Genomic DNA, 23,535 nt, shown 5'->3' on the forward strand with positions numbered 1-23,535 from the left:
GTAGTATTACACAGATATCAGTGTTGCCTTAATAGTCGATTTTTCGAAAGTGGATTATTGGCTTAGTTAGCGGCAAAAGTGCGCTTTTCGCGGATAGCGAACACTTTAACAAACTTTGAAAAAAAAAATATTTCAGCTAACGCGGTGTGTTGTAAAGGTGCGCATTGACTAATGCACGGTTGCAATAAAATTCCCATGCAGCCCGATGCTGGCGTCTACATGGGAAGGCATGGGCTTTGAGCACACCAACATGACGCTGCGGCCGCGTGGAGACGTTTCGTTATCTGAAATAGTACATATTTTGAAATAGTTACGGATAATGGGGGGGGGGGGAATTTATTCCTAAAATCGTGGTAAGTAACCGCAAGGATATGCATGCTGTGTACAAATTACGGAATGTAACTATTTAGTCCTTCCTTGGCAGATGACTAAATAAAAAAAGAAAAAAAACGAAAAAAAACGGGATACTAATGAACAGAGTCAGAGCCCCTCTGTTCATTATTCTCCCGTTTTGTTAGTCGCCAGGCGTCCAATGAATAGACGAAATCATTGTGTAACAATGTTTAATTAAAGGTAAGGAGCAGCAGATAAACAGCAGCCTTGAAGCAGCGAACAGCCCGAGCTCTCTTGCAAAGCACAGCGCGGGTCGTCGTCGTCGTTTCCGAGCTGCTACCGGAAACACAAGGTGCGTCTATCATTACAGTTGCTCCTCTCATGTTCTCTGTAGATGTTAGAAACAAATAAGATGTGACAGCGCTTGGACTGTACTACTCTATGCACAGGTGGCCTTTTGGAGTGCAACTGTGAACTGTATAGCTCTCTGTATATGTTAAAGTCTCAAGCTCTCAGCCATCCGGCGCGCTGCTGCAATGCACCGCACGGACTCCGTATGCAAAGCTTCGGTGCATGGTACGAAGCAAGGAGTGCATTCCTCGGCGACTATACTCTATAGGGCCACATGTGCACCGGTATTAGTTTCTTTTCGAGAATTTCCTGTTGAGTATCATATTTCTTAATTGATATGCGTGAAAATTTCAGCTTACTACGTTTGATCTACTTTGTCAGCGCATTTGTTTCTTTGTGAATGCATAGCGGATTCGCAATATATTTAGTGATTTTTAACAGAATGTCAATGCTTATTTGACGGACTGTATTAAAAAAAAATGGCGACACAAATGGCTATTACTATCAGTGCTCTTTGCACTTTGGGTGAAACTGCAAAATTTTAATGTGATTAGCATTCTTTGGGAACTTCACGCCGTTTGTGGTATGTTTATGCGTATCTGACCTCTTTCCCGCCAACTTGGGTTACTGAGCAGTCAGTCGATAGTCTAATGGGTAGAGCATCGGACTGACGTGCTATGGGAACCGGGTTCGAAGCCAAGCGTCGGACCAACTTGGGTCACTGGGTATGCGAGCCGCTTCATCGATGAACCTCTTTCTCGCGAACTTGGGTCGCTGGTATGTGCCGCTCTGAAATGAAAAAAATTTTTTTTTAAATTTATGCAATGCTTCGCGGAATCGAACCTTCGCCGGCGTCGTATGTACTCAGACCATCTTGCCTGAATACGCGCCACGCGCGGACTTTGCGGCGGCGCCAATAGATGGCGCAGTGTGTCCAGAGGGAAGCCCGGTCGCAGTACACGCCTAACAGATGACGCGTTTCGGCGGCGGCAATAGTGTGCATCGGTACGTTGCCTCAATGCCAAGCACATTAACGTCTACAGTCACCCTGAGATGGCTTCTGCCGGAATTTTTTTTCTGTTTGGCACTATTGTTATGAAGGAAAGTATTGCTACTAAGGAAAGCAAACGCCTCTTCACATTGCCTAGCCGAAGCTGCTCTTGAAATCAGTGCTTACGCTCGTTATTCGTGAATTACCGGAATAATTGGAGCGGGTGGTTGAAACTAGTTGTCCTGAAATGCTCGAAGCACTATTGGAGTTGCAAAATTTTACGCACTTTGGATGCAGAGAGTCAACAAATGTCACCAAGTTTTTTTTATGGATTATCATGTTATTTTCGAGCATGCAGCGCTTCTCGATGGAGATGCAGAATGCAGCATCGGAACTTCATTCGTATGCTTGAGTACTCGCTAAAACCTCACCTAGAAAAAAATCAGGCAATAGAGAAAAAAAGAAGCAGCTGATATCAAGCGTACCCCTTTGTTGTCTACTGAAACTGTCTCTCTGATGCCGGGAAGCCTACCTCATAAGTTCAGCTAGAAGTGAACGGACAACGCATGAGAGCTTTTGTGGACAGCGAAGCTTTGGTGTCCATAATAAATATAGGTAAACCAAAGCCAGAATATATATTCCACTGCGAGCCAATAGTTGCTAGGGGTAAACAATGGGAACATTTTGAATACTTAATGAGTATGTGTAAAGTTGAAATATCAGTCACAGACTACAGAAGTGCCTGCTTTGTCCATCGAAAGCATGCTATTTCCTGCTCTCCTGACCGGACAGGAAGCTAATGAAACCAAATATTTAGTGGAATGGCACGGGATTGGTGTACACTGGTGTGGTTAAGATACAAAACCTAGCAGGAAACAACTACGGGTACCGTATATATGCATAGAACGGGGGCGACATTAGCGAAGTTTATCAGGAGCTGCTATGTTTTGGAGGCTACCCGCCAGCTACAACCAAATTTGGAGTGCCATTTAAATTATATGACGTGAGTGTGCACGGCAATGAAAAAATATATTCTAACAGGATAAAAAAGGTGCGACTTAAGAACCATGGCAAAAGAAGCTGGATGCTATGATCAACTGGCCGAATCAGGCGACCATGACGGATTTTGGCGTTTTAACCCGGATGCAGAAAGCTTCATCAAAATGACTATCCAACAGGGGCAGCTAGAAACTGATGTATCGACCAAGAAAGACGTCTGAGGCACAGGTCTCCAAGCCAGTGCCTTACATGTCAGCCTCCATAGCCAACGTCTTTAAGTATAATTCCGAAAGAAATGAAAGCAAGGTTGGGCGGAATTGTAGCAATCTAGAGGGGTAGAAGATGGAAAGGGGGATGGACGGGTTGAAGAGGATAAAGAGGTGACTAATGGCAACATGCATGATACTTATTCCGGCTGGCTATTATGTGCGCTATTAGTACAAGTAAATAAATAAATAAATAAATAAATAAATAAATAAATAAATAAATAAATTGATCAAATCATTCAATCAACCAGAAGCAGCCACGCCGCTCCGAATTTAAGAGTATAAATTCCCTACGCTTTTGGTGTTAACCCCTCTTGAATCTGAGTGAACTTGCGCATCTCAACTAGTTTTGCGGACAAGAACTGAATTCATTTAATTCATGCATTGAATTCCTGAATAAAAAGATAACTTATATAGTTGGCAGTCTGTGGTGTTCAAATCTCTCCCCTTCTCCCCCCACCCTTTCTTTTGTCGTCCGTGTGTGAAATTAGGCTGACATATGCAGTTACCACCTCGACTATATACAGGGTGTTTCAGCGAACACTTTCAAAATTTATTTAAGGTTGCCTGTGGCAGATAGCACAATTCTAGTTAATGAGCTGGTTTACTCGAAGAGGCGGAGATTACTTGCACAAAAATGGAAATGCAATATCGACTAATCAACAAAAAATCACTAATTAAGTTTTTAACTAATTACCTGTGATGGCCCATATTGCAATTTACAAATTTTAGCCGTGGAGTTCGCAAGGCGGATCCACTTGGAATTAATTCTCAGGATGACACCAATTTTGAGAAAATAATTCCCGAACTTTGCGGAGAAATGCATTGGCGTTCCAATTAATTTTGTGCTTCAATGCATAAAGCGACGTTTTCTTAAGGAACTAACTGGAACGCCAATGCATTTCTCCGCAAAGTTCGGGAATTAATATATCGAAACTAGTGTCATCCTGAGAATTGGTTCCAGGTGAATCCGTCTTGCTAACTCCACGGCTACAATTTGTCAATTGCAATATGGGCCATCAGGTAATTAGCTAAAAACATAATTAGTGAATTTTTGTTAATTATTTGATTATGCATTTCAATTTCTTGTGCAAGTAATGTCCGCCTCTTCGAGTAGACCAGCTCATGAACTAGAATTGGGCTATCTGCCACAGGCAAACTTTAAGAATTTTTGAAAGTGTTCGCTGAAACACCCTGTATATTACATATACATCTTACTCACAAGCCGGCCTATATACTCGAATCAATTCTTTGACTCCGTTGCCCCCATCCCGCTCCCATGTGTAGGGTAGAAAACCGGTTGTGCTAAACTGGTTAACCTCCCTGCCTTTCCTCCTCCATTCTTTCCTTCCTTGACTCCGTTGAGTGTACTGTATAGGACGCGCCGTCTTTCAACTGAAGAATACACAGCGATGCAAAATAATGATCTTCTGGGATTTCGGCGTAGGACGCACGTCTGAGGCGCAGATCTCCAAGCCAGTGCCTTATATGTCCCTTTCCAATGGGCCAACAGGAACACTCAGGGCCGCTGCAAAAATTATAATCTCGCGAGGGCACACGTTGGCATCAGTAGTGCCACTGAGACCGGCGCGAGACCTTGCCAAGGCATTTTTAGTGTAGTACCGAGTTTTCCCTCTGGAAAGCGCCATTAGAAGCTGAGAGTGCCTACTTCATCATCATCATCATCAGCCTATATTTATGTCCACTGCAGGACGAAGGCCTCTGCCTGCGATCTCCAAGTATCCCTGTCTTGCGCTAGCTGATTCCCACTTGCGCCTGCGAATTTCCTAACTTCCTCACTCCACCTAGTTTTCTGCCGTCCTCGACTGCGCTTCCCTTCTCTTGGAATCCATTTTGTAACTCTAATGGTCCACCGGTTATCTACCCTACGCATTACTTGGCCTGCCCAGCTCCATTTCTTTCTCTTAATGTCAACTAGAATATCGGCTATCCCCGTTTGCTCTCTGATCTACACCGCTCTCTTCCTGTCTCTTAACGTTAGGCCTAACATTTTTCGTTCCATCGCTCTTTGTGCGTTTCGTAACTTGTTCTCAAGCTTCTTTGTTAACCTCCAAGTTTCTGCCCCATATGTTCGCACTGGTAGAATGCAATGATTGTACAATTTTCAACGACAGTGGTACGCTCCCAGTCAGGATTTGGTAATGTATGCAGTATGCACTCCAACCCATTTTTATTCTTCTGTAAGTTTCCTTCTCATGATCAGGGTCCCCTGTGAGTAATTGACATAGATAAATGTACTCCTTTGCAGACTCTAGAGGCTGACTTGCGATCCTGAATTCTTGTTTCCTTGCCAGGCTTTGTCTTCTGCATATTAATCTTCAACCCCACCTTTGCACTTTCTCGGTCAAGGTCCTCAATGATTTGTTGTAATTCGTCCCCATTGTTGCTAAATAGGACAATGTCATCTGCAAACTGAAGGTTGCTGAGATATTCGCCATTTATTCTCACTCCTAAGCCTTCCCAGTCTAAGAGCTTGAATACTTCTTCTAAGCATGCAGTGAATAGCATTGGAGAGATTGTGTCTCCTTGCCTGACCCCTTTCTTGATAGGTAACTTTATACTTTTCTTGTGGAGAACCAAGGTTGCTGTGAAATCCTTGCAGATATTTGCCAATATATTCACGTATGCATCCTGTTCTCCTTGGTTGCGTAATGCCTCTATGACTGCTGGTATCTCTACTGAATCAAATGCTTTTTCATAATCTATGAACGCCATATAAAGAGGTTGATTGTACTCCGCAGATTTCTCTATTACCTGATTGATGACATGGATATGATCCATCGTAGAATATTGTTGCAGGAAGAAAGCAGGCCCACGAGTGTAGAAGGATGTATATTTACAAGCGAAGAAATATGGCGTTCAGGCAACGGCCAGAGACTTCGTCTTCCTCTCGTTCGCGTCACCTTCTTCTTTCCCTTCACCGTAACATCACCCTCCCGGTGGGGTTAGCTCCGTCCCGGTGCAGGTTAGGGAGCGTCGCTTAATGGGGAGACATAGGGCTTGAGCCTGGCGACGTGAACAACATCGCTGGTGACGTTGGGAGACACTGAAGGCTGACCGACTGGGGCGATCTCGTATGTCACGTCGGACAGTTGTCGTAAGATCTGGTATGGACCAGAATAACGGGAAAGGAGTTTTTCCGACAAGCCGACTCGACGTGAAGGCGTCCAGAGAAGGACAAGGGAACCAGGTGAAAAATGGTGGTCTCGGTGCCGAAGGTCGTAGCGTCGTTTTTGAGAAGCTTGCGAGACTGTGAGGCGATGACGGGCGACCTCTCGGGCCTGGGCGGCTAAGGCAATAGCATCGCGAGCGTAACCAGTGCTGGGTGATTGTACTGCGGAAGGTAGCAACGTGTCGAAGGGCAAGGTGGGGTCGCGGCCATACAAAAGGTAAAATGGGGAGAATCCGGCAGTATCGTGACGGGACGAGTTGTATGCGAAAGTGATGTACGGTAAAGCGACGTCCCAGTCGCGGTGATCGTCGGAAACGTACAGGGCCAGCATTTCGGTTAGTGTGCGGTTGAGTCGTTCGGTGAGGCCGTTCGTTTGAGGGTGGTATGCGGTAGCGAGCTGGTGTTCTGTAGAACAGGAGCGGAGCAGATCATCGACGACCTTCGAGAGAAAGTAGCGGCCGCGATCCGTGAGTAACTGGCGAGGGGCGCCGTGGCGCAGGATGACGTCGTATAGTAGGAAGTCGGCGACATCTGTAGCGCAGCTGGTTGGCATCGCTCGTGTAATGGCATATCTCGTGGCATAATCTGTTGCTACAGCAATCCATTTGTTTCCTTTCATAGAAATAGGAAAGGGGCCAAGGAGGTCGAGGCCCACACGGAAGAAGGGCTCTGTAGGGATAGCACTTGGTTGAAGCAAACCAGCAGGAGGCATAGCAGGCGTCTTGCGGCGCTGACACAGGTCGCAAGAAGTGACATAACGGCGCACAGAGCGATAAATGCCGGGCCAGAAGAAGCGGTGCCGCAGGCGGTCGTAAGTACGAGTGATGCCCAGATGTCCAGCAGTAGGAGCGTCGTGAAGTTGCTGGAGCACGGCCAGTCGAAGGTGCTTTGGAACGACTAGGAGCAGCTCCGGGCCATCAGGACGAACACTACGACGGTATAAAGTTCCATCGCGCAAGGTGAACATCCGCAGAGACGGGTCATTAGGCGAGGAGCTTAGGCGTTCCATAAGTGGTCGAAGAACAGGATCTTGGCGTTGCTCGTCGCCAATATGGAGAAAGCCGGAGAGAGACAGAATACTGATGTCCGAGTCTGCATCGGTATCGTCCGGTTGATCCACGGGATTGCGGGACAGGCAGTCAGCGTCTTTATGCAGGCGCCCTGACTTATACGTAATAGAAAATGTATATTCTTGTAGACGCAATGCCCAACGTGCAAGTCGTCCAGTTGGGTCCTTCAAAGAGGAGAGCCAGCAGAGGGCGTGATGATCGGTTACGACGCAGAAGCTCCGACCGAAAAGGTACGGCCGAAATTTCGCGACCGCCCATACGAGCGCGAGGCATTCCCTCTCAGTGATGGAGTAATTTCGCTCGGGCGTGGAAAGAAGGCGGCTGGCGTAAGCGATGACACGGTCGTGGCCCTGTTGACGTTGAGCGAGGACAGCGCCGATGCCATAACCACTCTCGTCAGTTCGTACTTCAGTAGGCGCAGAAGGGTCAAAGTGTGACAGAATCGGGGAGCTTGTAAGCCGCTCGATCAGGGTAGAGAAGGCTTGCTCCTGCAGTGGTCCCCAAGAGAAAGAGGCATCTTTCTTAAGGTCAGTGAGAGGGCGAGCGATGTCGGCAAATTGTTTCACAAATCGCCGGAAATAAGAGCATAAGCCCAGAAAACTACGGACATCGTTTGTTGAACAAGGTACAGGAATATTGCGCACAGCGTGGACTTTCTGTGGATCAGGTTGGATTCCGGCGGCGTTTACGAGATGGCCGAGCATGGTAATTTCACGGCGACCGAAATGGCACTTGGAGGAGTTTAGCTGAAGGTCCGCACCTCCACCAAAATGTTGCAGGAAGAAAGCAGGCCCACGAGTGTAGAAGGATGTATATTTACAAGCGAAGAAATATGGCGTTCAGGCAACGGCCAGAGCCTTCGTCTTCCTCTCGTTCGCGTCACCTTCTTCTTTCCCTTCACCGTAACAATATTCCTTCCTGAAGCCAGCCTGTTCTCTTGGTTGGCTGAAGTCAAGTGTTGCCCTGATTCTATTGGAAATTATCTTGGTGAATATTTTATACAATACTGAAAGAAAGCTAATGGGTCTATTATTCTTCGATTCTTTAACGTCTCTCTTCTTATGGATGAGTATAATGTTGGCGTTCTTTCAGATATCTGGTACACTTGAAGTAATGAGGCATTGCGTATAAAAGCCGGAAACCTTTCAAGCATGATATCTCCTCCATCTTTAATTAAATCGACTGTTACTTTATCTTCTCCTGCAGCTTTTCCCCTGGTTATGTCTTTCAAAGCCCTTCTAATTTTGTCGCGAGTTATAGAAAGAGCCACTGTATCTTGTTCATCACTACTTAGAATGAAAGTAGCTTGGCTGCTTTGGGTGCTGTACAGCTCAGTAGAGAATTCTTCCGCTGCTTTTACTATATAATCGAAATTGCTGATGATATTACCCTGCTTATCTTTCAGTGCATACATTTTGCCTTGTCCTCTGCTTAGTTTTCTTCTCACTGATTTCAGGCTGCGTCCATGTTTTACTGCTTCCTCAATCTTTCCCACGTTATAATTTCGGATATCCCTTACTTTCTTCTTGTTGATCAGTTTCGACAGTTCAGCGAATTCTATCTGATCTCTTGAGTTGGACACTTTCATGTTTTGCCGTTTCTTTCTTAGGTCCTTTGTTACTTGGGAGAGCTTACCTACTGGTTACCTACTCATTGGGAGAGCTTACCTGCTGATCTGACATCATCCTAGTTACGGTTTCATTCATTACCTCTATGAATTGTCTTTATCTTCCTGTTCTAAAGCTGCATATTTGTTTGCGAGCACCAGCCGTAATTGGTCTGTTTTTACCCTTACTGCTTCTAGGTTGGCCTGTTTCTTCATGACTAACTTATTTCTTTCTCTTTTCAAATTGAGAGAAATCCTAGACCTCACTAGCCTATGGTCACTGCACTTTACCCTACCTAACACTTTTACATCCTGCACTATGCTCGGATCGGCAGAGAGTATGAAATCTATTTCATTCCTTGTTTTTCCATTAGGGCTTTTCCAGGTCCACTTCCTGTTGCTGCGCTTCCCGAAGAAGGTATTCATTAGTCGGAGCCTATTCCTTTCCGCGAATTCTACCAACATCTCTTCTCTAGTGTTCCTAGAATCGATGCCGTAGTTGCCAATTGCTTGCTCACCAACCTGCCTTTTTCCCCACTTTTGCTTTGAAGTCGCCCATGACTACAGTATACTGAGTTTGCACCTTTCTCTTTGCTAATTCAACATCTTCATAAAACTGTTCTTATTTCTTCATCATCGTGACTGGAGGTTGGGGCGTCGGCTTGTACAGCCTTCATTCTATACCTCATATTCAGCTTTATTACGACGACTGCTGTCCTCTCATTAATGCTGTAGAATTCATCAATGTTGCCCGCTATGTCCTTATGGACTAGAAATCCTACTCCGAATTCTCTCTTATCTGGAAGACATCTGTAGCAGAGGACGTGGGCGTTAGTCAGCACTGTATAGGTCTCACCAGCTCTTCTCACCTCACTAAGGCTATTAATATCCCAGGCAATACCTGATAATTCTTCAAATAGCCCTGCTAAGCTAGCCTCACTCGATAGGGTGCGAGTGTTGAACGTTGCCAGGTTCAGTTTCCATTGGTGGCCTGTCCGGATCCAGAGATTCTTAGCACCCTCTGCCGCGTCGTAAGTCTGACCACCGCCTTGGCCAGGTGCTCCGCAGCCGCTGGGGACTGAGGGCCATAGGTAAACTGTAGGAGTCATTATTAGAGAGGTAGCGGCCGAATACTGCAACAGGGAGGCCAACTCCTGTTCTGGTGAGGGAAGTGTCTACTTACGAAGTTTTAACCCGGAAATCGCTGAGGACCTTTGCTGAAGCGGGCGCGGCGACCACTACACGAGTACAGTTGGCACTATAGCCTCTGGTAACTTCCTGGAGTCGAGGTGGCATGTCGAGTCAAGAAACATTTCAGAATATCTTTGGCAATAGCGTGAGCGAACGTTTTCTATCCCGCCTTGGCTGGAATGGCAGGCTTTAGCGTGAAGTTCGGTCGCTGCTTGAGTCCGCGCGTGCCGACCTGCCATGTTCTCTTGAATTTTTGGGTGCACGCTTCAATGCGCAGGTCGTCAACTCTCTGCACATTCAGTGGTTATTTTGGGTGCAGCTCCCCGCACGTGGCGCGATCAAAAAAGGAACAGCGCGTCCGAATTCTGCCCCGGGTGTGGGTGATTCATTTCTGTAGCAATCTCGATCCAACTCGACCAAAGGAGTGACGGAGAGGGGGGGGGGGGGGGAGAAACATTGGCTACCAGACCTACATAGAGACGTATTCATCACCACTTACGTATCAAGGGAGCGTATTTTGCGGAAAACAATAAACTAAGGAAAGTGTGCCTAATTGCGAATTCGCTTAGATATCTAGAGCCTTTTGGTTTTAGCAGTGTCGCACAGTAAGTTAGTACGTAGGCGGCAGGACTGCAAAAAGACAGTATCGGAACTCATTGGACACTGGCACGAAAAGAAATGTGTGAGAGCTTCTTTAATATAACCGTAATTAGCAACCGCAGAAAAGAATCGCAACATCCGAAGGTCACGTGTCGGAAGTCGGGAATGTTCACGCTAGATGAGTGGAAATAATCAAGTCAGCAGATTGACACCCCCATGACGCATTTCATTTGCGCATATTGACAACGTGCACGCACCTGTGAAGAGACCCCGACATCACCTATAGCGCGGACCACGCCCTATTTTAAGATTGCACAATGATATTTAAAAAAAAGAAAGAAAAGACTTGGCAGACGCGATGCCGCAGAATATTCCCGTCCGGGTTTCTTGCGTCTGCTTCCGCCGGTCTTCTCCCGTTTCCTGGTTGCGTTGGCACAAGACCCTTTCTTTTCTGCGCACAAACAGGGCGCCGTGGAAAGGCGCGCCAAATACTTTCTGGTTCTTAGGAATAGTCACAGTGCATGGTGATGTTGGAGGGAACGCAACCGAAGCAGCCCCCCTACGCGTGCTAAGCGTTCGGTGATGCGATGACGATGATGATGAGGTGTCACGACGACATCATTTATAAATGGTCAATGGGAGTACACGGGCCATTTACTTGTATATGATGAGTACAAAAACAAGCGAATGATCTCATCTTACGTCCCCCGTACTATCCAAGAGGCTTGTTTTAAACCTCATCGGGAGTGGTGCCGAAGGTACGAAATATCTGCTAGACCCATAGGCGGCGCTAAGAAGTTCGGTCACTGTAGCTTTAGACCTTCATTAGCACTGTTTTAGACGTGTCACGTCACGCCCAAAGATGACACGTAAGCTAAAGTCATCATCTCATTTCTTGTCTTCTCTAATGTGTGGACATTCTTTCTATGTTTGGTGGTCTGAAAGGATTCGTATGTCTGCTCGATTAATTTGGAGTTGTAAATGAAGTGGAAAATTTTCTCCTGATACTGTCCAGAGATGCACAGGTTTAAAGGACGTACTCGCACGTTGTCCTCTCCAAGCTATCGCATCAGGTGCACGTGCTTGTTCACGCAATCTGCTCGAATGAAGAACAGCAAATAGCGAAGAGAACTGAACACAGTGGCCATTTGTTGGCTCTGTGGACAGGTCACAAGAGGATGTTGTTCTTTGTCAAGTGGTCTGTACACCCGAGCGCGCAGTGCTTCTGTGAACGAATGATAGTCAGGTATGTAATATGGACTTGATGACTGAAACTAATCATTCACTTATTTTTACAAGCGGTTGGCTAACATATGACAAAGCTCACGAGAGGAAATATACAACAGAACATCCAACATGCTCTCTTTACAAGCGGCATGCATTCACAAAGGTTCTTCCTTCTCGCGTTCTTTCCTTTTTTTTTCGTCTTCTGAAATGAATGAATGTAGTGTGTCTAAGAAATGGGGGGGGGGGGGGGGGATACTGTATGTCATACATTGCCGGTCTAAGGTCTAATTGCTTTGAACGCCAGCGTCACCCCGACTGTTGCATATCGCAGGGGTTAATTGAGGCTTTAGCTGTGCCGTTGAGAGCGTTTGCCGCGCGCTCATTGGACAGCTCGCTCCCATGGATTGACCAATCACGCAGTCCGAATCTGAATAATACCACGAAGTACGAAAAGTACAACGAAACCAGCGTACGGAGAGGCAGGTCGGTGTTGCGAGATGAGGGAGCAATGTTTTTCGAGGGGAACGCTGCAATCTCCCTGGACACACACGCGCACACTCACGAGCGCGCAGCCCCACGCGGCGACTCGCGTTTTGTTTATAGGCCGTGCGTTCCAAGCTTTCCCTCCACAAATAAGACGTCCGCGTGGCCGGCACCCAAGGCAACAACTCCACGCCCGCACGCGCTTGCGCACCACCGCGGTGATCAGCGAGCCAAGGCTATACAGTCAACCAAGAGCGGGGGAAAAAAAAAAGCTAGAAAAAAAAAAAAAGCGAAGTGGATGCGGCGCGCACAAAACACACGCCAACACCTTTTTGGCAGGCTCCCGACGTGGCCGCGGGAAGGGGGGGTGGAAGAGGGGTGGGAAAGCCTGCGCCGGGGCGTCATCCCTCTAAAAACGGACAGACGAACCCGAGGCCCCAAGTCGAAAAACTCCGGCGCGCGCCGAGGCTATAGCGCGCTCGAACCCTTTTCCGAACAGCCGCCGACCGACGAAGCAATACGCACGCACTCCGACGACGCACGAGGGACGTTTCGGCACGACACAGTGGTCACTGCTCTGGCCGCGTGATCTCTCTGATTGCGGAAGCTCCGAGCTTCTCAAAGAGAAGACGCGACTCGCTCCCTCGCGCCAGAGTTTGCCGCGTCAGCAGCGAAGACGAGAGAAGAGCAGGCAGCCGAGGAACGACTGGCAACGCGTCCATCTCCGAGCGAGACCATGGCGTTCCAGCGGCCATTCCTCATCATCCTCAAGCGTGAAGAGCCCGGCCAGCCCTGGGGATTCAGGGTCTCCGGTGGCGCCGACCTAGCTACGCCCCCCAGGGTGGACAAGGTAGGGCGACGGCATATGCGCCGGTTCGCACGTAAACGTGCATCCTCGGCGCCGCTGAGCGCGCTACTGGTGGCTTAGAAACTTGGGCTCTGACGTAGAGATTAAAGGATGGGCACTTTCGCAGACGGAGAATGCTGGTTGTTCTTGTTTTCTGCGTGTTCTGTGTGACAGCTACACAGTACCAGTGTCGAACGGAGCAGCTGAAGTGTCTTTTTCACCACGATAATTCTTTTCTTTTGGATGCTGTTTTCTTGCGTATTAGTTTGAAGGTTGCCAAGATAAGATGCGAGCCCACGCATATAGAGGAGTCGACTACGTGCTCATTTTACAGTCTCCTTGCGATGGGTACTACTGTTTTAGGCTTCGCGCATTGCTTTTTCTGAGGTGCTTGGAATGCTTGTAACAATGGGGCTCAGATACATGATCACCTTAAATGCTAACGTGTTAATGCTTGCCTGTTCGTCGCGACAAAGACACGTTTTATGTCACAGATAGTTGTGCATATTGTCGCTATTACATTGTTTTGCTTAATATTTGTGTGTGTGTGTGTGTGTGTGTGTGTGTCAAAAAAGTAAAACAATGTACGCGCGAAAATATTTCACTAACAGAGGACCCGTGAGGGTCACGCGTCTGAATTTTCGGTTCGATTATTGGCGTAAGATCATGCCCGATATTCTATACGTGCATGGGAGGGCCAGTGGATCCCTTTTAAAGTAGCGTTTTTAACTAGCCTCACCGCAGTAAGCAGGTACAGCTGCAAAACCATTATTAGAGAGCTACGTGCACGTGTGTTCATTTGGAGAATAAGGAGAATATAATTAGAAACAAAGCTTCTTGAGATCGACGTCGAAACAAGTAGAAGCAAAATCAAGCAACCGGAAGCAGATTGCTCTCAAATGTTTTTGCCCGGTCCCCCGGTTAATTTTACCTGCACTCTGCAACAGGACATATTGCACGAGCAAAGGCATTGAGGGTGAGACCAGAGTTGCAAAAGCTCGCAGGGGACTTGTTCCCTCCGGCTCTATTTTGAGATGAGTCGCCTACACGTCGACTTCACACCTGTAACGAGCGACAATGCGGCGAAGCAGCACAGCTGAAGATACCGGTGAAAGAAGCTCGGCTTGGGAAGTACTATACCTTCAGCGATTTGAACGAAATTTTGTGCGTCGACCTAAGGGCGTGTGAAATAGCTGCACGAACTTCGTGGTACTGCTTAAATATGTGAATTCTGGTGGTGCTGTAAATAGCCTTTCCTCTTTTAGCTATGTAGTGACTGTCATAAAGCCTTTTCCGCTTTTTTAAAGCGAAGCTTTATGTGCGTCTTTCTTCGTCTTTTCCATTGCTGCTGCGGCTGCATGCTGCTGCTGTCTGGCGCGCCGCGTCGGGGGGTGGTTCAAAGCGTGTATGTAGATGACAGGAGCGTGGCAGAGGGAAAAGGCGACGTCAGAAACTTGTTTGAGATCTATTAGACCTTTCCGACGCGTCGCCACAGTACCCCCTAGAATGCTGTAATTATCAGTGAGCCCCCCGCAAAAGCATTGCAGAAACTGCAGCGCTTACATTTGTACTCAAGCGCAACAGTTCAGAAGGAAGGTAGATAGAATGGCAGAGAGTAGCTATACAAGGGAGGCAGCGAATGGGTCGAAGCGACGCAGTCACCAATCGAGTGAATAACAGCCTTGTCAACCTTTGCTCGTGGCAGCTCGCATGCATATGGGTGGGGAGAGAGAGAGAGAGAGAGAGAGAGAGAGAGGGGAAAGGCGACGTAAGAAAGCATGCATCGTTTCGGGTCTCTTCAATAGAGGAAATGCTACTGCTAGACATGGTTAATTGCAGTTGACGACAAATTGGATAAATGTAAATTCAAGGTACGGTACGGTATACGTTTCTGCTGTTTCTGAAAAATAAACACAGCGCTGCAAATTTGTCCAGCAGACAACTGACGCAGGGCTTGCAGACGCAAAGCTGCATAATGGCACCGCAGCGTGAAGACGACACTACGCCAGCGGCCGCCCAGCAAATCAACACTTCTGTACCCGCCGCGGTAGTTTTGTGGCTGTGGCGTTGCTCGAGGCCGCGGGTTCGAATCCGACCGCGGCTGCCGCATTAATTTCGACGTGGACCAAATGCAAAAAAACAAAAACAAAAAGCGCAGCAGGTAGTTAGATCTAGGTGCATGTTAAAGAATCCCAGATGGTCAAAATTAATCCTGATTTCCTCACTACGGCGTGCCTCATAATCAGGACGTGGGTTTGGCACGTAAATCCCCATAAGTTTTTTTTTTTAATTTCACACTTCTGCCACGATGCGATGCGCCGTGCGAAGCAATGACAGTGCTAACCTTCTCGCAGGCTTGCGGGAAGGTTAGCACTGTGAGAAGGCTTGACAAGGCTTGAGAGGGCTTAGAAGGCTTGAACGTTACCTTGCGCCACAATGGCGCAAGGTAACGTTCACCATCAACTCTCATGGCTCTAAAGGACAGGGAAAGAGGATAGAGAGGAAAGGAGAACTATTTAAATCATATTTACAATATAACGACTAGGTAAAAAAAATATCCATAGTTCGCTTGTGGAGTGACTTCCTCGAGAGAGTTTGTCACCCGGCCCCGCACGCCGGCACTGTTAGGTTACGCAGAGCAGCCGGATGGCGAGGCCCGACTGCTCGAGGAAGTCACACAAGTGTTTTGTGAGCTGCCTCCCGCGCGCGAGGAGGACCACGAGGTCGCAATAGCGCCTCTGCGCTGTCAACTGCGTCAGATCGCTTTTCCTCCTCAACAATGTCAAGCATGCAATCAACTTCCTCACCGAAACTAATTAGCGTCTCTTCGCTCCACTGAACAAAAAGAGCATTCAGGCGCACGGCAAGCGCATGGTGGACTTGGTTCAGAAGAGGTGTGCATGTGATTATGGTGTGTTATCACAAAAAGGAAAGCGCGTGTAGCACCGCCGAATGGCAGAGTGTAGCGCGACGAGTAGCGCTGTCTGCGTACTCCTTGTCCATCTACCTGCGCTAACCGAACATTTTCTTAGCAAGGAAACTTGTTTTGAGGATCTTTTTGTATCTCCAGCCCAGTTTGTTGCGCTTTGACTTTATTGCCTTTTCTAATGACGTCATATACATGCGGTGTTTGTAGCGAAATGCATTGCAAGAGGTCCGAGCACCGAAAGCCATCCACGAGTATTTCAAGGCCACGTGCCCTCAAAATCGGAGTTTTCCCGGATAAATCCGAATACGGGAAAAATTTTACCTGCGAGTGTTTTTCGGAATTTTTCGGATTCATCCGAAAACGCAGATTCCTGGTTATAGTGCAGAGCACTACGTTGTGTTGTGGGCACGCCATTATACTGCTGCTCTGCGCAAACTAAAGACTTTGCCTCCGGACTGTATACGGACTGAAAGGCCGCGTTATACCAACTCTACCGTGGTCTGTCGTCCATCAAGTTCCCGCGCACATCCCTAGCCCTCGTGAAATAACTCGGCAACAAAGGCTTCACAGCAAAGTTTCAGTTGATTCCCTTCCACATTGGTATTTCTGGCCCCGAAAAAGCTGATGCGCTTGCATGTATACGCAGCGCATCGATCAGCTTGCATACGCAGCGTCAAGGCCTGAAAGAGTAATCAAGCTAAAAATTTGACATTCGAAATCACTTTGGGTTGCTTTGGGTTCCACCACATATGCCCTGCGTAACCAAGAGATTTCACCGAGAGGAAGCCTCACTTCTATATCGAATAAGGACAGGATCTGCTAGTACACCGGCCTGGGTATTTAAGATACACCGGTCTGGTTATTTAAACCCCGTCTTAAATACCCAGGCCGGTGTATTAGCAGATACTGTCCTTTCTCCGAACTGTACGGCATGCGACGAGAAAGGAGATATCGAACACTTTCTACGGTCGTGCCCGAAATTCCAAGGTGAAAGGGAGGCTCTCCTGGAAAATCTGAGAAAAAAGTGCCTTCCGCATGAGTGCCTGCAACACCTTGTATTCCCCGAAGGATCAGTTATAGCCCGCAAAGAAACTTCACGTCTCCTTATTGCATTATTGAGAGACTGGTTTGTTGGATATTGGTGAAACACTGCTGTGATGTTGTAAGAGACGCTCGGGCGGAGCAATTGCCGGCCTTGATCGCCAGGCTAAACCCGCCGTTACTACAGTCCACCACCGCCACCAACTTGTAATTTTCTTGCGATCACAATTCAGCTGCAACCGCCACGTAATAAAGGCTTAACCAGACCTAGCGAGTAAAAGGAAGAAAAACAAATAAGAGTGAAACGCGATAGCGTTATCGCGCCCCGTTCGCATCGCATTTTTCTTTGAGTAGGCTTCACTGCAAAACAGAACGTGGGAAAGCCAGCTTACAAAGACCAAGCTTACACCGGTCCCCTTAAAGTCGGCTTCACTTTTAAACAGAAATACATTGCTGGGAAGACGTTTCTCCAGGGGCAATATAAGTCGTCTTTTATTAAAATGTGAAGGCCCTAGGACCTTTTTATTATTTTATTGTTTGCTATTCCCCCTATGGTCGCGCTTGCCGAAAACGCATTAGACAGGCCAAGTCCCAATTTGACCTACCGAGGATGCGAGGACCATCTGGATAAGATTACCCGAGCGCGCCGCTGTTGGTATGGTAGAAATGCTGGCAAAAGGGGTTTGTGTTGAGTTTCCTCGTAACAGAACAATGTTTTCTCGTACAGTCAAATAACAGTCCGACGCCACCATGTCAGTAGGTTGTGGTTAAGTCGTACTTTACCATTTTTCTAACAGATTTCACTGTGAGAAATTCAATTTTTGTTCACTAACACCTTGCACCACACGGAGGGCCTACGCGGTCGGGGTGGTTCGCGATGATTTTCTCCGCCACGGACGCCGATACAGATACGGAGGCCGGATTTTCTGTGACACGGGGCCCTTAACGCTATCTCATTAAAATGTATAAGCAAGCATCATTGGCACAACATTTATGTCAACACCCCAGACACTTTGGTGTGTAGTAAATTAATTAGACTGTTTCAATCGATAAGAAACCCCCTCCCACTACCACTCGGTCCTTCTCCTTTCTTATTATTTTTTTAACGTCTATATTTACATTTCAGCATGTTGGCGCGAAGGCTTGATAGTTATGGAAATTTGCGAATAATGCTAAAAAAAGAAAATAAAAAGAAATATAAAGGCTGCCTTTGTGTGCGATGGCTGATTAGCAGTGATCAATGCTTGCCCAGCGCTTTTATGTCAGACATAAATAACAAAGTATGACAATAGACAATCGTTTTCGCTATACTATGAAAGGGGGGGGGGGGGGGGAAGGAGTCCACCAAAAAAAAAAAAAAAAAACCAGACACCGGCCAATACCTTCCGTTCGAAGGAAAAGGAAGGAGAGTTTTGTTTCTCAGACTACAGAGTGTTGTTTTAAGCAGCGAAAGATATGGAACTTTAGTTTCCAAACACTGCACTTTGACTTGTGTGAGGTGTTCGTGGCTTCCGAAAGCAGGACCATAGCGTCACGAAACAGCTGACGAAACTTCGCTTTCGACGCACACGCCGGCGTATACACCACGCCAATTGCATCCGTCTCGCGAAATGTAAAGCTTAATTCGCCTTCCCAAATTAGTCTCGAGCTCTCGAATTGAACTAAACTGAGTCTTCGGGTCAACCGCGCGTGCGCTGAGCGGCCAAGGGTGATCTCGCTTATGGGTACCGCTGCTGCAGAGCTGTGCGTGTTTCAGGAAAAGAGGGATTACATGACAACCGTGTAAATAATGAATTCTCCGAGAAGTAGCTCGCTTGCCGGGTGCGCCTACTTTGCATAAGTTCTGGAACTTTGTGCTAAGCCTCCTTACTTAATCCTTCAGGACATTTTAGCCAAGCGCGATGCGTGATCCGCTGCTGCGATTCTCGGCCCCGAGATACCACGTGCGCCTGCGCCTGCAGGACAGCTGCGCGTGCGCAGATGACGCCTCGCCAGAGTTGTTCGCTCTAATGCTAAATCTCTAATTTAATCACGCACCTTTTCTACGAAGGCAAATTTTTTGTGGAAATTAGAATAACTGCCAGAAAAGTTATGACGACGCCGGCTCATCGCAGTCAAAAGTAAATTCACCGGATTCGAGCTCCGTAAAATTTTGCTCCAGTGGTACTCCAGCGTTAATCGTGAAACTGGTTGACATGATAAACTTCAGGCGGATTAGGAAACTAGATAAACCATGCCACTCGGAAACGAACAGATCATAATAGTTGAAGGAGTCACACTCGGAATTTGTACAGTTATATATATAGTTTTCTTTCCCGCTCAAATGTTACTTTTGAACGCAAAATGTGGCTTCGATGGACGAGGGCTGTGCTTCCGTATACAGCCGGCACATCTGCTAAGAAACGAACGACGAAAGTAAAGGGACACAGATCTATCTCCATTCTCTCCAACCTACTCTCTCGCGGTTTCTGTTAAAAACGCCCCTCTATACTATCTGCCATGAAACATTTGTCCCCTTCAAAATAAATAACAATATGTAAACTTATTAGTTGGGCCAAGTAATTGCTGAATGAATTTCGTGATGAACTTTGAAAATTAAATTACATCATGGGGTTTTACGTGCCAATACCACGATCTGATTATGAGGCACGCCGTAGTGGGGTACTCCGGAAATTTCGACCACCTGGGGTTCTTTAACGTGCACCTAAGTCTAAGTGCACGGGTGTTTTCGTATTTCGCCCCCATCGAAATGCGGCCGCCCTGGCCGGGATTCAATCCCGCGACCTCGTGCTCCGTGATGAACTTTGAAACAGACAAAAAAAAAAAAAAAAAAGAAATGCGAGGAACTGTTTTCACGGAGCAGTGAGAGAGGGTTGTGAATATGAACGCTGAGATGTGGTGCCGGATGGACAACTTTCAAGCTAAGAAACGAAGACATGCTGAAGGCACGCGGCTGTTTTACAAAGCGATGGAAGAAAAGAAAGGGCATCACGCATTTGTTCTTTTGTTTTGTTTTGCTTTTGTGTCCGGCAGCATGGGGTGCTGTGACGAGACATCATGTGGCAACTTTGTAAGTGAACCAAAAAAAGAAGGTTTTTCGGGTTGTCGCAGGCACTGCAAAAATGACAGCGACCCGCGGTCTTTCTGTCGCTCGCTGGTCCTCACTGTCAGATGTCCCCGCAGATGTGCTCGTCAGCTGCGGGGCGCGTTCCGGCAGCGCCACTCACTGATTGCGACAGACCGGCCGGCACCCGGGCACACGTAGCGCGCGCGTCGCACCTAGCGCTCCGACCTGCCAGGAGCAACAGCGACAGATATCAATAAGAAATTTCCCGTGGTGACTCAGGGTCCTCGTGCGCACGCGAAACCACGAGGGCCACGGAATGAATATTTTCTCGCACAATAGAAGAAGTCTCCTTCATTGACAACGAAAGCGGACTGGGCTCCCTTCTAGTACCACTTCACTACTACCACATACGCCCACCAAAAAAAAAAAAAAAGAACAGAACAAAGGATTTACAGCTATTCCCCTCCCCCTCTCTTCCTTTCTCTAAAGGGTTAGCATTGAACACTGAAAGAAACCTGCAAAAACGTGCTCGGCTCTTTCATATATCTGCGGCATATTGGTGAATTAAAGGGTGACGTCACTAGCGGCTGGTGCTGCCTGATTTCCCCCAAACAAAACCAACGGAAGAAAGATTAATAAAAAGGGATAGAAGAGGACATGTGCTCCCTTACGCAACAGAAGGAAGAAAAAAGAAGAAGAAAGAAGTCAACTTGTACTTTTGTCAATCTTGTTGCTAAATTTCATCGAGGTTGCGACAATGCCGCGACAAAGCGAGGACAAATTGAAGTTGCAGGGGATTTTACATGTGCTAAGCTTCTAAAGAAAATGCATGCGTCCTAGTGTAACTGATTAACAAAACATTGTTAGCAGTCGTTTTGAGCTAACTCGGAATATATTTCGCAAAGTGCCTAATTAGCTGATTAGTAACGATGAATGCGTAAAACTTTTTAAAACGTTCTCTTTGTAGAGTACAAACGTTGTCGAGATGTAGAAAAATGCCAGAACCGTTCAGGGCACCTACTTTGCAAAAAGCTACATCTTGCGTGGTTCTTCATTCGGGGCCCTGAATGATACTCATAAATACGAGGGGAAGAAAATCAGCCTTCACTACGCGCCACAGGCCTATATTGAGGTGCTTTCGAGCGTGTTTTAAGAGAACCACCCTCGCATGCTGGCCACAAGAAAGCCCATGACGAGCTTTCAGCCTGCTTTCGTTTCTATCCTGTCGCTTACAAGTGGCGGCCGTGAGCGCTTTGCATCGTCAAAACGAATTTGATAATCTGTGAGCTCTCAGGCTGACATAGAATAAAGCTACTCCTTGTATGAAATTACATGCTAGCTGGCAATGGAAGCCCCGCATGCCATGGCTTGTCCACATTTTTGCGGGCAAGATGTGGGCGTCGTTGGTTTGATTCTCTTTCCGTGTCTCACTTCACGAATCGAGAAAAGGTGTTGAAACAGTGCGCCCAGGTTGCCAGGGCCGCTATTTTGTAGCGATGCCTTTAAAGTAATAATGACTTTTCGCGCTTATCGCGCTTTGTCAGTGGTCAGAGCGACGGTCCGCTCACGATATCAACGTTGATAACGCGAGCGGACCGTCGCTCTGACCAGTGACAAAGCGCGATAAGCGCGAAAAGTCATTATGACATTAAAGGCATCGCTACAAAATAGCGGCCTGGACGCCGCGTCGCTGGCTTCGAGGCACCCTTGGTACACCGTGCCACCTTTTTTTTTTCAGATTCATCGTCCAAGTTTTTCACTGCTGTGGCCACATTTTTCTTTGTGACTTGGAAAACGTTCCGGCAGAACCCATCTTACGATGAATGTCGACGTTAATGCGATTAGCATTGAGGCATTCCAGTGGCATGCCGTATTGCCGCCGCAGGGACGCGTTATGTCTGAGTCGTGTATGCAGCCGGATTCATTTCTGGCGCTCCCCATTGAACACGCTGCGTTATTCAGCGGCATGCTGTGAAGTTCGCGCGTGGCGCTGGTGTGCATATACATTCAGCCAAGTTTGAATATATATGACGCGGGTTCGATTCCGCCCAAGCAGAGGAAAAATATTGAATATATATATTTTTTTACCATTGAAGAGCGGCACATACCAAGTGGCATATAGCCAAGTTGGGCATTAAAGAAGAGGTTCATTGCTCATATAAACCCAATGGCACATACCGAGTTGGCGTCAAAGAGATTCATTGAAGAGTGGCCAGTTCCGCATCCCCAGTGACCCATCATGTCGAAGAGCGGCAATAGTATACCGGGCGCTCAAAATTAGGCTTTACGCAATTTTTAAAAATCGCCTGTGGCAGGTGACATGATTGTTATCGTTGAGCTGGGTTATTCGAAGAGGCGGACATTAGTAGCACGAGAAATAGAAACACATATCCAACGCATACAATTGTCTCTCGTCGTTGCATATATCTCGCCTATGGCTCTATCACAGTTTTTTTTTTATTCCATACCTCGTGACAGCGAGCTGATCCAGCTGGTTCATGATGTTCGTCGAACAGGCCATCCGAACTCGGTAATCCTGCCACGAGCCCGCACCACTACGTTCCTTCAGTCATTCTTAGTGCGGACTGCCCGACACTGGAATGGCCTTCCGAGACAAACTGCACTCATCCGCGATACAGCGCGCTTTAGATCTGCCATCGAGTGTTTTGACTCATCTTTGTAATGTCATCATCATTATTCCCAGCCTTCTCCGTGTCCACCCCTCATGTAATGTCCTGTTGGGACCCTTGAGGTATTAATACTGTGGCAATATTAATAAATAAATAAATTAACAAAAATTGACTAATGAACTTCTTAGTTAATTACTTTACGACACATATTACAATTTACGAATTGTAGCCGGTGAGCTTGCAAAGCGCATCCACTTCAAATGAATTTCCAGGATGACACCAGTTTCGAGATATTATTTCCCAAAGTGTGGGACGAAATACATGGGCGTTCCAGCTACTTTCGTGCTTCAATGTATAAAACAGCATTTTGGCAAAAAAAAAAAAAAAAAGAAAGCAAGTGAAACAACAGTGCATTTTTACGGCCAGTTTGATAGTGCATATCTCCAAAACAGCATTTTCAATTCATTTTCGAGATCCCGGACATTCATTTAAACAAGAAAAGAAAAAGAGTGAAATATATCATGACAGTACTCCTTTAAAACCGCGCTGAGACACACCTGGTTGCACTTTATAACGGAAATCTCGGCACGGCATGGAAACGAGTTTTTTTTTCATCCAGTCACATTCTTCAGAGTCCACCGTGCTTTTAATGACGAAAGGATCCCTCCAGCGGGTCAGGTTGGCCCACTCCCACCGCATATGTCAAGCGCG

General features: G+C 47.1%; 1 protein-coding gene and 1 long non-coding RNA gene across 2 annotated transcripts in view; one reads left to right on the forward strand and one right to left on the reverse strand.

Moving 5' to 3' along the window:
- Window positions 1–660: 660 nt before the first annotated feature.
- The window catches only part of LOC119436632 (uncharacterized), a 44,543-nt gene continuing 21,668 nt past the window's right edge, over window positions 661–23,535 (reverse strand). The window contains exon 3 of the long non-coding RNA XR_005189088.2: window positions 661–1,473. This is a non-coding gene — a long non-coding RNA (uncharacterized LOC119436632). The remainder of the gene's footprint in view (window positions 1,474–23,535) is intronic.
- LOC119436630 (transcription factor SPT20 homolog) overlaps window positions 12,733–23,535 on the forward strand; it is an 81,958-nt gene continuing 71,155 nt past the window's right edge. The window contains exon 1 of the mRNA XM_037703552.2: window positions 12,733–13,160. Within this exon, the coding sequence (XP_037559480.1) occupies window positions 13,047–13,160 (114 nt within the window). The 5' untranslated portion in view covers window positions 12,733–13,046. The remainder of the gene's footprint in view (window positions 13,161–23,535) is intronic.

This window comes from Dermacentor silvarum, chromosome 1 (genome assembly GCF_013339745.2).
Source record: "Dermacentor silvarum isolate Dsil-2018 chromosome 1, BIME_Dsil_1.4, whole genome shotgun sequence".
NCBI lineage: Eukaryota > Metazoa > Arthropoda > Arachnida > Ixodida > Ixodidae > Dermacentor > Dermacentor silvarum.